General features: G+C 45.5%; 1 protein-coding gene across 1 annotated transcript in view; it reads right to left on the bottom strand.

Moving 5' to 3' along the window:
* LOC138962555 (uncharacterized) overlaps nt 1–14,066 on the bottom strand; it is a 60,372-nt gene that overhangs the window by 23,302 nt on the left and 23,004 nt on the right. Inside the window, exon 4 of the mRNA XM_070334408.1 lies at nt 838–954. Within this exon, the coding sequence (XP_070190509.1) occupies nt 838–954 (117 nt within the window). The remainder of the gene's footprint in view (nt 1–837; nt 955–14,066) is intronic.

Here is a 14,066-nt window from a genome sequence, read left to right as displayed (position 1 = left end):
TCACGATGTCCGTTTTCAGATGGCCGGTTTTGGCGTTATTTTTGACTTTAAACAAAGATAACTTCAAAACCGTTCAAGTCAGACACACGAAATTATGTCCACTATCTCTTCGCACATTCATCCACACACACACCAATTTTCAGCAGACACACGTTTTTAGAAACATTTTTATTGTAAAACAAAGTCGTCTTCTGTTCTGTGAGCACCTTTTGTATGTATGTGTGTGTGTGTGTGTGTGTGTGTGTGTGTGTGTGTGTGTGTGTGTGTGTGTGTGTGTGTGTGTGTGTGTGGATCGATTCCGAGGAAACTACTGGGCCGATCTTCATGAAATTTTATATAAACATTCTTCCAGATGATATCCACAGAAAAACGTTTTCCTTTTTTTGGATAAATGTCTTTGATGACGTCATATCCAGCTTTTCTTGAAAGTTGAGGCGGCACTGTCACGCCCAAATGTTTTGACCAAATTCATTGACTGACGATACTATAATTGGCTTGTTGAAAGAATGCAGTGCGTTCAGTTTTATTCTGTTATTTAGACAGATTGACTAAATGTAGTAGTTTTTCCTTACGCGACTTGTTATTTGCTGTTTCTGACCTAAGAACTCCTTGAACTTGTAGACAAGTTTTCTTTTTAGAAGAACTGAACTATTTCTAATCAGGTTTTTATGGCACTTTCCCCAGTCATTTTGTTTCTCTTTATTGCTGTTGTTGCTTTGTTTATATGTTTATGACTTTATATATAGGCTATCTTCGAACTAAACGGCAAGACAAAAGAACACACACCAGGACACAAATTCATTTTCCAGCGAATTTGATTCCATCTCCCATACTTACCCGCTACAGGAACCAATGTGAGCACTCTGGGGCGGGAAACCCTTGATGGGCGGGAAAAAGCAAGCTTGTTGTTGGTAATCCGTATGCTCTCCGTAAAACGTAATAAACCCAGGATTTCTGTTGAACATATAACGAAAGATCAATAGTCGATGTGGACTGGTGTATAGATTATGGGTAGTTTTGGATACTTAGCGTCCGAGTGTTCATCAAAATATAGACGATATCACATCCGTCTGGCCATTTTCTTCTGTTTTGGTCAATTACACTTTGAAACGCCGGTATTTTCGTATTTACAGTGGTGCCTGTGTTAAAGGGGGAATACCATTTGGACCAGCCATGAGTGTTGAACCATTGCACGCGGGGTGTCTTTCGGCACATATAAGAAGAAATGATAATAAAAGAAACAACAAAAGTTTTTTTTCAAGCGATTTGTCCGCAATTTGCACGTAAGAGTATACCTCTTCATTTATTTACAGCGCTTGATCTGTTCCCCTATTTCATTGAGTGTGCCCGTGTGTGTGTGTGTGTGTTAATGCGTCCTTGTAAAATAAAGTGCAGTGCAGTTCACTTCAGCTCGCGGGTTTTGCGTGGTATTGTGTAATTTTTACACCCCCGGTATAGGGGTGTGTATAGGATTCGGTCCATGTGTTTGTTTGTTTGTTTGTGTTCGCATATAGATCTCAAGAATGAACGGACCGATCGTCACCAAACTTGGTGAACAGGTTCGATACATTCCTGAGACGGTCCTTACAAAAATTGGGACCAGACAAACACACGGTTAGGGAGTTATTGGTGTGTATAGGATTCGGTCGATGTGTTTGTTTGTTTGTTTGTGTTCGCATATAGATCTCAAGAATGAACGGACCGATCGTCACCAAACTTGGTGAACAGGTTCTATACATTCCTGAGACGGTCCTTACAAAAATTGGGACCAGTCAAACACACGGTTAGGGAGTTATTGGTGGATTAAAATTATACAAGGACTTATAGAGGGACATCTTAATGGTCAAAGGGAAATAACCATTCTCACTCAGTCACTGCCACCAACTGAGAAGGTTATTTCCATTTGACGGGGGTGTTTTTCCTACCTCGGAGGAATTTCTTGTTTTCCTCGTTCCTCTATGCACCTGCGCAAATGTTGGCAGGGTTTATCTTCCTAAATTCTTCACATGAATAAGAAGCCTTCGTGGTGTAACGGATATTAACATTGCGCTTCAGCACCAGTTGTCCCAGGTTCGAGACGCACAATGAACTTCATTTTTACATTAATTTTAGTCAAGTTATGACTAAATGTTTTAACATCGAGACGGGGAATCGAGACGGCGAAGGTCGTGGTGTGTGTGTGTGTGTGTGTGTGTGTGTGTGTGTGTGTGTGTGTGTGTGTGTGTGTGTGTATAAAGTCATTCCGAGAAAACTACTGGACCGATCTTCACGAAACTTTCCAAATCTCGTCACCTCAAAACGATTTGCGTGAAGCCATATTACTACATTTAGTCAACCCTTCGAACTGACATAATGGAATTGACCACACATATACTCAACAGCTGTGTCACAGGCATTCATGCCTTGCGGTCTTGCCGACACGTTCACACAACAGAGATCGTTCAGAAAATGACAAGCCAGTATAGCGGATTAGTGTACAGCACTTTTACAGTTGAACGCGCGTTTTGATGTTCTTTATAATTTTCAGACCTTGCTTTCAATCCAAACATAACATATCTATATATATGTTGTTGGAATCACGATACCAAAAAGAATCAGATGGAATCTTTTTTAAAATACTGAACCGATCTTCATGAAACTTTACATGAGAGTTCCTTGGTATGAAGTAGTTTACTCTGTATCGCTCTACACACACACACACACACACACACACACACACACACACACACACACACACACACACACACATGCGCACACTGACACACACACACACTGACACCCACACACCACGACCCTTGTCTCGATTCCCCATCTATATACTGTTCAAAAAAAGAAACGCATAGTTGCTACTTGCCAAATTTGTTTTATTTTTCGAAAAAATTAACAGAAAATCCAATATTTAGATTATTTGTTTGAAATTTGGTATGGACACAGTTGAATGCACACACAGTTCATTTGCATCTTCAAATCAATCAGTCAATCAATACGATTGGGTGCCGAGGCTGTCAAGTCAGTAGGGGGTGTGACTGCCTTGAGCAGCAACAACTGGCCGGCACCTTCTGGGCATGGACTGGATCAGATGCCGGATATCTTGCTGTGGGATGGTGTCCCACTCCTCCTGAAGTGCCTGCAATAGATCGCGGTGATTTGCCGGCGCTTCTTCTCGCCTGCGCACACGTCTGTCCAATTCATCCCAGAGGTGTTCTATCGGGTTCATGTCTGGCGACATGGATGGCCAGGGAAGCACCTGGACATGGTGGTCGGTGAGGAACTGGGTGGTGAGTCGTGCTGTGTGCGGGCGAGCGTTGTCCTGCTGGAATATGGCATACTGGTCAGCCAGAAGAGGAAGGGCGTGTGGGCGCAGAATTTCCTCCACGTATCGCTGGGCAGTTATGCGCCCTTGGACGTGCACCAGGGTGCTCCTTCCAGCGGTATTGATCGCCCCCCACACCATGGCGCCTCCACCACCATGAACGGGTGCCTCATCCACACAGTTGGGCGCGTAACGTTCGTTTACTCTCCGGTAGACCCTCCTCCGACCATCATGTCGCTGGAGCAGGAAGTAGGACTCGTCGCTGAACCACACGTGTCTCCAGTGATTCCGGACGGTCCAGCGAAGGTGCTGGTTGCCCCACTGCACTCGGTTCTGGCGATGGCGGCGGGTGAGGACAGCTCCTCTGTGAGGTCTGCGAGCTCTCAAACCAGCTTCATGCAGGCGGTTCCGCACGGTCTGGTCCGATAATCGGTGTGGCCCGGGGAGAGCCTGGACAGAAGATGAGGCCGACAGGAAACGATTCCGGAGGTGGCGGAGCCGTATGAAGCGGTCGTGAGCAGCAGTTGTCGCCCTTGGTCTTCCCGCTCGTGGCAAGTCAGCAACGGAGCCAGTGGCTTGAAACCTGACCCACAGTCTACTGATGGTGCTCTGGGACACGTGGAAGTGCCTGGCGATTGCACTTTGACTTTGGCCTGCTTGTAAACGACCCAATGCAATTTGGCGGTCTTCTCTGCTCAATCGGGCCATCTTTCGTCGCTGAATTGTCGTCTGATTTCTTTGTGGCGAACAATCCGCTTTTATGGGTTTTGGAAGACATGGTGAGAGCTCAATATTCCCCGAGTTTCACGAGATTACACTGAAGCATGACGAGTGGTCATGCCAAATGAGCAATTTTGACATTGTAGCCACTGATAACGCATGCGTCACGTGCAGAGCTCACTTGTGGCAATGGACGAAAGGTCGACGACCAGATAAACATTTTCTTAAGTTTGGTGGATATCCTTGTAGCCATATAACTAAATTATCCAAATATTACAAGCTATGCGTTTCTTTTTTTGAACAGTATATGTTAAGACATGTACTCTAAAATTGACAAAATGGGGGATGGGCGTTTACCACAGGTATTATCCCGTGTGCGCGGAATTTGACCAAAAGTAGGGGTTGGGCGTTTACTTGATACTGGGCGTATACAAGGTATTTGACGGTTTATTTTTTTTTATGAAATACGTAGTTTATTTAAAGCGATCCAATTGAACAAGTCTTGCAGAAAACTTCTTCTTTACCAAGTCCTGTGTTGAACAGCAGTGAAAAGTTGACCGCTTTGTTTGAAAATGCTGGCAGATAAAATCATATCATGAGGCAGGCGTGTTCTTTAGGTATTGTAAGCAGACTTGAAAAGGTGGGTTTTAAGGGTCTTTTTGAAAGTAGAAGAGGTTTCACAGTGACGAATGGGGTGGGGAAGTTTAAAACAAATACTTAACCGTTAGGCCTAATAAGAGCGAATTAGCTTTGATAGCCATAAAGAAAAACTTAGATAAAGAAAATTCACAACTGGTCCATATTAGGCGCATGGGAAATACAATGGAACAATACAGTTCTTATTTGGGTAACATTTACTTATAGTCATGCAGATATACCCCCAAAAGAGTTAAGGAGTTACCCCGACAAAATATGCACAGTTTGGCTTTGTGATACAAAGTTAGCCCTTTCTTTGCTGCATCAGAATTTGACATTTAAAATGATTCTAACATGGCGATTGTAGAAAATTGAAGGAATGTGGAGTAACTGTGGGTATCTCCAGGCGGTCTTTTTTCTACCTGGTGTCCGTTTTTCACCGTCTTATATTCAATTAAATAACGAAACCTATTTATTTTTTTAAAAGTACACCCCTTGAAGATAACGATACAGTAATAAGAGTCGTAGAGCTCAACTTCGTTCGCGTTTTATGGGGCATTACGTCATCCATGATGACGTCAGAATTTTGCGTTTTCCGGTCATAGCGCATATAACTTTAGTGTTTGCGAAGAGCACAGACTACCACGCTTCACAAATAAAGCACGTGAGCATTGTGTGATGTACTGTGAATATTACGATGCATTTGATATGTTTTTACTCTGCAACAGTCGAGATAACCTGTATATTGTAACTTTTTCCCCATTTTGTAAGAATCTGTACGTGCATGCCAGAGTTGTATTAGTAGTGCTCCAGAAAAATCTATTTTAGGAAAACATATCAAATTTGAAAAACATATCTTGGAGTGCATATTTATCCACAAAGAGTGTTTTTTTTAATTTAGCATTAAGCTTTTTTTTTTTTACTTTTGATTGTACGTGACAGTGGATGGTACGTAAACATTACTAAGCAGTGCTATTTTACATTTGTGTTTGAGAAAAGGACTCGTTAAGACGAGGTGAACAAATGTCAATGGAATTTATCAAAGTATTAATGCACCCTGCTATTTAAAGGCATTTCATGGGATATAAATGCTGGTTATTCCCCTCAGACGCGTAAAAACGTTCAAACCAAAAATGCCGCGTCAGATTTCAGTAATGGTCATAGTGTGTAGAGTTAAACAAAATATCAGTGGCAGCTACATTTATAATAATTATATCTACAAAAATTAATCTCTTATGGATAAGAATGTCATTTGTCATTAATATAAACCTATCTACTTAGGATAAGAGTACAATTATTCACATTGAATTGAAGCGTGTGATAATGCTCACGCGAGTGTGGGTGGGCGCGCGCGCGCGTGCGTGTGTGTGTGTGTGTGTGTGTGGGTGTGTGTGTGTGTGTGTGCGTGCATTGTGTATGTGTGTGTGTGTGTGTGTGTGTGTGTGTAAGTGTTATGCTAGGCTCTCTCTCTCTCTCTCTCTCTCTCTCTCTCTCTCTCTCTCTCTCTCTCTCTCTCTCTCTCTATCTCTGTCTCTCTAGCTCGCTCGCTCGATCGGGAACGATCCAATTTCAGGATTACATTTTTGTTTAAAAACGACCACTTTTGATGTTGGGGCTGTTTTTGCGGCTTTTCAGTGTGATCTGTGTGTGAAGGTGAATAAAAACAGGGGTAATACAGCCTGTTTGAATTGTGGATTCCCAGACGAGGCTTCTGTGTCATAAGGCCTTACACGGGGAGGGGGCGGTGGATGGGGGTTTGGCGGGTGGAGAGATTTAAAAGACACATAATTATGTGACCCGCTCCAACGAAAGGATAACAAAGCGCTGAGGCCGAACAGAAATAACGGCAATAAACCTGAGTCATCGCAAAAAATTAGGATTTTGATATTTTTGCATTTTTGCACTCTACCAAATGTGTTATATCTATTCTGTCACTGTAATATCAATTTCAGACTCGCTTTGCAAATATAATAAAAATGAGGTTTTATTGCACTGCAGACGCAAAATAAGCACCCTTTTTTCCCCACATTACTGTTTCTTTCTTTGCTTTTTGTACTGAAAACAAATTTTATTTTCATTTTTTGTGATGCATGTTGAAACAAAGTTTACATCATCATTAGTCACTTTTAAGCTTTTGAAGTTAAACCAAAAACCCTGTTGCAAGGTATTTTTTGCAAATGTACTCCTGTTACCTTCACGCCTGCTTTTCTCAAAATGGCCGCTTGAGTTTGAAAAAACTTTAAATCGCTATATCTCATTAATGCTAAACAATAGACACTTGTAGCGAAGACCATCTGAAAGCTGGTTATCTTCACTTTCAAGGGAGTGAGTCACATATTCATTCTCTCACAAAGTTCGTTCGTTCGTTCGTTCGTTAGTTTGTTCTCTCTCTCTCTCTCTCTCTCTCTCTCTCTCTCTCTCTCTTTCTCTCTCTCTCTCTCTCTCTCTCTCTTTTGGGTTGTCTTTCTGTCTGTGTGTGTGTGTGTGCGTGTGTGTGTGTGTGTGTGTGTATTTGTGTGTGTTTGAGAAAAACGGAAAGAACAGACAGAGATAAAAACATTGGTTTTTTTAAAGCGAGGTGACAGACACACAGACGGACAAAAATCCCAGTAGATTCTGTGTCACGATTTAGTGACGTGGATCGAGAAAGTGTCACTTTGTGGGGTGCCTTCTCTTGGTCAATTGCGATAGAAAGCGCCTGTGCTTTCTGTCAACGGCTGGGTTTTAGCTGACCGAGCAATAGCGAACACGGGAATTTCGTGTCGCACGGATTTCACGTGGGTGATTTCTGCTGTCGGGGCAAAACTGGCGATAGCTGAACTTGGAATGTGACAAGGTTAGTCACGTGTTATTGTCAAGGTTGTCTGTTGAGACATATTAACGACACACTCGAAACTCAGCAGCGAGAGAGAAGCGTCGGTGTCAAAATTCTCCTACAAGTTTGATGGTCTTCAACACGTTTAGATACTTTACTGTATATCAACGTGCTATGCTACTTGCTAGTGGGGCTTAAAAGGAACTACAAGGACAGACCACCTTCTCCCTGTATACATCCTGGCTGACAGTCGGGGCGTCAAGGTTTCTCCGCTGTGCGTTTTCACCGCATAAGGATTCAGCGCGAGAGGAGGATGACGGTATTTCTGTGACGAACAGAAGTCATTCGAAAGGAAGCGGGTTCGCTTAAAAGAGAGCTACCTACATAAGGCTGTTGAGGTAATAAATCATTATTTAACGTTTTTGACGAGTCTGTGTTTGTGGAATGAAATACTCTCTGTTGTTCTTTCCATGTAGCGCATAATTGGCTCTTTGTGACGCTAAAATACTAATCTGTATGTGGTTTTTGCAGATATGGAGAGAAGGAAGGAAAATAGCTGATTTGTTGTTGTAAAAGTCCGTTTGTGCAGGCCCACGTGCTCGATGAGATATGTCAGGGTGACATGTTTAAAGGTGGGGTGTGAGGGGTAGCATGACATGTTTAGTGCACCGAGGCTTTTTGTTGCAGCCTTCTTCTGTTACTGCCAACGTATTCTATTACGTGCTACGTTGGGATGCTGTAACCAGGTCGTCCGCGGCATTGTTGTAACCTGCTAACCTGCTGTACTGGTGATTTGCTGTCGCTGTCGCCGTCCTGCCCATCTACGCGTCTTCTACATCTTTCTGGTAGACTACGGGGAGGACCTTCAGCGACTGAGTGAGGCGCCTGATGTCTCCACTGTTCCCTGCTTCGTTGCCACGCTAACCGGCACTACATTCAACGGAGCAGTTGTGGAGACTACAGACTAATTACGGGCCGCCCACTCAGTGGCAAAAAGCTAAGTTGCACCATGTCTTTTGCACCCTTACCACCAAGTCATCTGTGTTATTACACCCCCGGTATAGTTACACCCCCGGTATAGGGGTGTGTATAGGTTTCACTCGATGTGTTTGTTTGTTTGTTTGTGTGTTTGTTTGTGTTCGCAAGTAGATCTCAAGAATGAACGGACCGATCGTCACCAAACTTGGTGAACAGGTTCTATACATTCCTGAGACGGTCCTTACAAAAATTGGGACCAGTCAAACACACGGTTAGGGAGTTATTGGTGGATTTTGGTTTTTTGGGGGGATCAACTACAGCATAACTCTTCCTTATCTTCTCCATGTTTTCAGCGTTTACCTCCCTTCCTTCGTATGGTGCACTATAGTATGAGGGGGGCATCTTCGGGTATTCCCGGCGTTCTGTTACTATTTTTAGAAGGTCACCGCAGTGTCCAGAACGTAAATTGAACCCGTAAATTATCCTCACTGTAAAAGTGCAAAGGTCGAATCAATTTATAGCCACGCGAAAAATACACTCTCATCTATCTCTATATATTTATACAATAGATATAGATATATAGATACGGCTTCTCTGTGTGTGTGTGTTTGAGTGTGTCTGTAGAAAACACCTGTGTATTGCACAGTTCTGTTTGTGATGTGGTACCTAGGGCGTCGTCGACAAGTATGGGACTCGACATGATATGATCAGGAATGGCATTATGGCCCCTGAATCATGTTCGTGCTGTTCCCATTCCACGAGTCTGGAAGGGACCGAAGCTTGACGGGTCCATGGGTCCGGGTATTCGGCTCTACTTGCTACCCGGCGAAGCGGCAGATACACCCCGGACAAAATCTGGTCGATGAGATATTTCAATACCTGCTCTCAGCGCGCAGCGCAAACCGATTTTTTTTTTTCGGGATCTTTTGTTTTCTGTATGCGGTCAGTAGGTGTTACAGAAAGAGTTATATTGATTTGTCTTTTTCTCCGCCTGTCTCTTTGTCCACTCAATCAACTTATTTTAACCACACTTGTTAGCAGTGCCTTCTCAGTTGGTGGCAGTGAGAATGGTAAGGACGGGGGTGTTTTTCCTACCTCGGAGGAATTTCTTGTTAATGATTATACTCGAGTGGTGACGACGTGGGGTGTGTGACACCTGCATGAATTAGCACTTTAAGGCAGACAGTTATATTTTCCTAACTATACACGGGATCAGCGTGTTATTATTTTCTGTACTTTAACTGGCATTTTTGTCAGTGACCACTTGTTTTTTACGTTTAGAACGTAAAAAGAACATCTTTTGGAGTGAAGTCTCGAGGGAGGTGGCGTGATATTACATAAACAGGCGTCTGAAACTTATACTTTTGTTGATTCTATCTATTTGTATGACTGCGAGAGTGGATCGTGGTGTGGTTAGTTAGTTAGAAGTAACTAACCGTTCATAATCACCTGATCGTGATATTGGAACGTGACACATGGGGGCCAAGCTGGGATTTACTCAATTAATTTCCAACTGATAAAGACCCACCAATTAAGGATCACTAAGAGCAGATAATCTCGTCAGTGCTCGACTTATTTCTGCTTGGAACTACCCTTTTTTGTATAGTTTTGATCATATACCACACCTTAAGCGATTCACATCTTGCAGAAAATGTAAATTGTAATTTGTGAGCTATTGTATGCGCTAACTGTGATTACTTCCCTTTCCTGTGTTTGTGAATCTTTGTTGTTGTACGTTCAGAGTTTTCCGTTGCAGAGAGCTGAGCGGGGTTAGCGGATTTGTTATTCGTTTTACTCAGTGTTCTCTACTTTGTTGTTTGCATTCTGTAACAGGTTACATTTCTACCATCTTGTTGTACTTGGATTTTTCTCCATATTTTTGACTTTGTTGGAATTTGGGGGGGAAGGGTCCGAGGACTTCTGTCCTAACCACGGCTGTGGGAAACATTCTGTTTCACCGCAAAAAGCAGCCATAAAATAGGCTACGCGTTTTGTTCCACACCGTTTGGATTTTTCTTCTGCGTTTTCCGGTTGCTGGATTTTTGTATCCATTGTTTCATCTTCGCGGGTTCTAGCGATAGCTGCGTTAGGCTTTTCGTAGCTTTTCTTCCTAACTAACCATGGCTGCAGAGGGTTCTCCTACGAGGAGACTAGCTTTTGAGACTCCTGGCAGTGAGGAGCAGACTGAGCGAGACGCACGCGTTAGAGCGCGTAGTATCCTTAAACGCAAGGAGTTGGAACGAAAGGAAGACATAGAGCGACAGAAGATAAAAGAAGAAAATGACAGACAGGAACGACAGGCCGAACGTGACAGACAGGACAAGAAAGACGAACGTGACAGACAGGACAAGAAAGACGAGCTTGACAGACAAGAAAGAGAACGTGACAGATAGGAAAAGAAAGACGAACGTGACAGACAGGAAAAGAAAGAGAAAGACGAACTTGACAGACAAGAAAGGGAACGACAGGCCGAACGTGACAGACAGGACAAACAGGCGGAACGCGAGCACCAGCTAGAGCTAGCTTGGCTACAGGCCGAGAAGGGTACACCTACTCAGACTAGCGCGCCGACGTTTGTTACTGACCGGACGAGACTTCCGACGTTTGACGATGACAAAGACGAGCTCGACGACTTTCTACGCAGATTTGAACGTATTGCCTCTGACCAGCAATGGGAAGAGGGTACGTGGGCCAGTCGCCTCAGCACCTGTTTGAAGGGACGCGCTTTGCAACTGTACAACGCTTTGGAGGACGACGAGGCGAGGAACTATCAAGCTCTGAAGAAGGCGCTACTCCAGCGTTTCAACTTGACTGCCGAAGCGTACCGACGACGACTACGGAACTGCAAAAAACTGAGCGGCGAGCTGAGTCATCAATTCGTGGCACGTCTTAATCTTTACCTGCGGCGCTGGGTGGAGATGGCCGAGAAGAATTGGACCGTCGACGACCTTGCCGACCTGATTGTAATGGAACAGTTGATGTCCAGCCTGCGACCTGATGTGGTGACCTTCGTGCAGGAGCACCAGCCAAAGACTACTCAGGAGGCGGCAAACTGGATCAAGGTACATGAGGACGCCCAGTCGATCTCCGGGAAATCTTCAGGCCCACGGCCGGGCAAGTCAGGAAACTCAGGTTCTTCAGGACCCAAGGACGGGAAGGACGATCAGGGACACAAGGGATCAAGTTCCAGGAACGACATCCTTTGTTTCTACTGTGGCAAGCGGGGCTGCGTGAAAAAGGACTGCATTAAACGAAAATCGGACCAGAAGGGCGTGCATTTTGTTGGCAGTGAGGAGTTTCGGGACGTCACGAGCACCTGTGGGATTCCGCAACTCTGCGTTCCGTGCTCCAGGAAACATTTCCAGCCGTATTGCCAGGTCTACGTCAATGGAGTGAAGGGCGAAGGTCTGCGAGACACTGGGGCAGACATGATGGTGGTCAAGGCGAGTCTAGTGCCGGCTATGGCCTACACAGGAGACAGTATAAGGGTGGGAATGGCCGAGGCATCTCACGCTTGCGACTTGAACACAGCCGTGATCAAGGTCGTAACACCGTTATTCACGGGGACCATTGTGGCCGTCGTCATGGACGATCCTCCATGCGACCTGCTCATTGGGAACCGTGTTCAGTTTGTGGATGGCGTCATCAGGGAGGTTCCCGTCTATCGGACTCCCGACGTCATTTCAGTGCTCACGCGGGCACAGGCGGAAAGAGAGACCCAACCTCTCAAACCCCTACCTGCCGCACGAGCCGCCCTGGGAAACGTGACCCCCGCGCTTCTCGCAAAGGATCAGGATTCTGACCCGACATTAGCGACTCCTCGTGAGCACGCGAAATCGGGGAAGGTCAAGCTGAGTGGGAAGCATGGGCGGTCAAAGTTTCTCAGCTCAGGGAGAAGAAGTTGCTTTACCGTGAGTTTAGCAACAGGGAAGGATCTTTCAAACAGGTTGTCGTGCCTCGCGAGTTTCGCGAGGGTGTCATGGCAACGGCACACGATTAGATTCTTGGAGATCATTTAGGCACCAAGAAGACCACGGACCGTGTGTGGCGCCACTTCTATTGGCCAGGCATATGTACAGATGTCCGACGGTTCTGTGCGTCATGCGACAAGTTCCAGAAGGTGGTTGCCAAAGGAAGGGTGAGGAAGGTCCCCTTAGAAAAGATGCCGCTCATCGACGAACCCTTTCGTCGGGTGGCAGTTGACATCATCGGGCCCATCTTGCCTGCGTCTGGGGACGAAAACAGATACATTTTGACCATGGTGGACTACGCCACCCGATATCCAGAGGCGATCCCTCTGAAATCGATCGAAGCTACGCGAGTAGCTGAAGCACTGGTTACCATGTGGTCCCGGCTGGGAATTCCATCAGAAGTTCTCACCGACAGAGGCACTCAGTTCACGGGAGTAGTGATGGCAGAGGCAGCACGACTGCTATCGCTTGAGCAGCATTTCACGACTCCTTACCATGCTCAGTGCAACGGACTGGTGGAAAGGTTCAATGGTACCTTGAAAACCATGCTGTGGAAGCTAGCTCAGGAGAAACCACGCACGTGGGATAGGTACATCCCAGCACTGCTTTTCGCTTACCGCGAGGTTCCTCAGGAGAGCTTGGGTTTCTCCCCATTTGAGTTATTGTACGGCAGACAGGTACGTGGTCCCATGGCTATCCTGCGTCAGGCTTGGACGGACGAAGAAGCTGACGAGGAGGTGCAAACGACAGCGACCTACATCGTAGAACTCAGGAACAGGATTGAAGAGACCTGCAAACTGGCTCAAGAAAACCTGGGAAGAGCAGCACAGCGTTACGCGCGAGGATTCAACCGCAAGGCACGGCCGCGCAGCTTCAAGATTGGAGAACGAGTGTTGCTACTTCTACCTGTCAAACACAACAAGCTACAACTGCAGTGGCAAGGACCTTTTGAGGTGACAGCGAAGGTGGGCCAAAAACGATTACAGGATCGTCATGAACGGGAAAGCACGCCTGTACCACGCCAACCTGCTGCGCGCCTACATAGAAAGGACTGCCTATGGGGAGAAGAACAAAGACAAGAAGAACAAAGACAAGAAGAACAAAGACAAGAAGAACAAAGACAAGGAGACAGGAATGAAACGAGGGATTGCTCGTTCCAGAGGACGACCTTTCTGTCTGGAGACGGACCATCAACCTCTGCAGTATCTTCAGGTTGCAAGGTTGGCAAACGCCAGACTTATGCGCTGGGCGTTGATCCTCCAACCGTACCAATTCACGGTACGCGTCATTCCGGGCGCCAACAATGTTGGAGCTGATTTTCTCTCTCGGGCTGTAGAGGAGAACATGACTGAGAGCGAAACCGAGGTTTCGTCTTGAAGAGGGGAGGTGTGTCACGATTTAGTGACATGGATCGAGAAAGTGTCACTCTGTGGGGTGCCTTCTCTTGGTCAATTGCGATAGAAAGCGCCTGTGCTTTCTGTCAACGGCTGGGTTTTAGCTGACCGAGCAATAGCGAACACGGGAATTTCGTGTCGCACGGATTTCACGTGGATGATTTCTGCTGTCGTGGCAAAACTGGGGATAGCTGAACTTGGAATGTGACAAGGTTACTCACGTGTTATTGTCAAGGTTG

This window comes from Littorina saxatilis, linkage group LG3, assembly GCF_037325665.1.
Source record: "Littorina saxatilis isolate snail1 linkage group LG3, US_GU_Lsax_2.0, whole genome shotgun sequence".
Classification (NCBI taxonomy): Eukaryota; Metazoa; Mollusca; class Gastropoda; order Littorinimorpha; family Littorinidae; genus Littorina; species Littorina saxatilis.
Note: the sequence above shows the minus strand (reverse complement) of the source record. Positions and strands in the feature narration are given on the sequence as shown.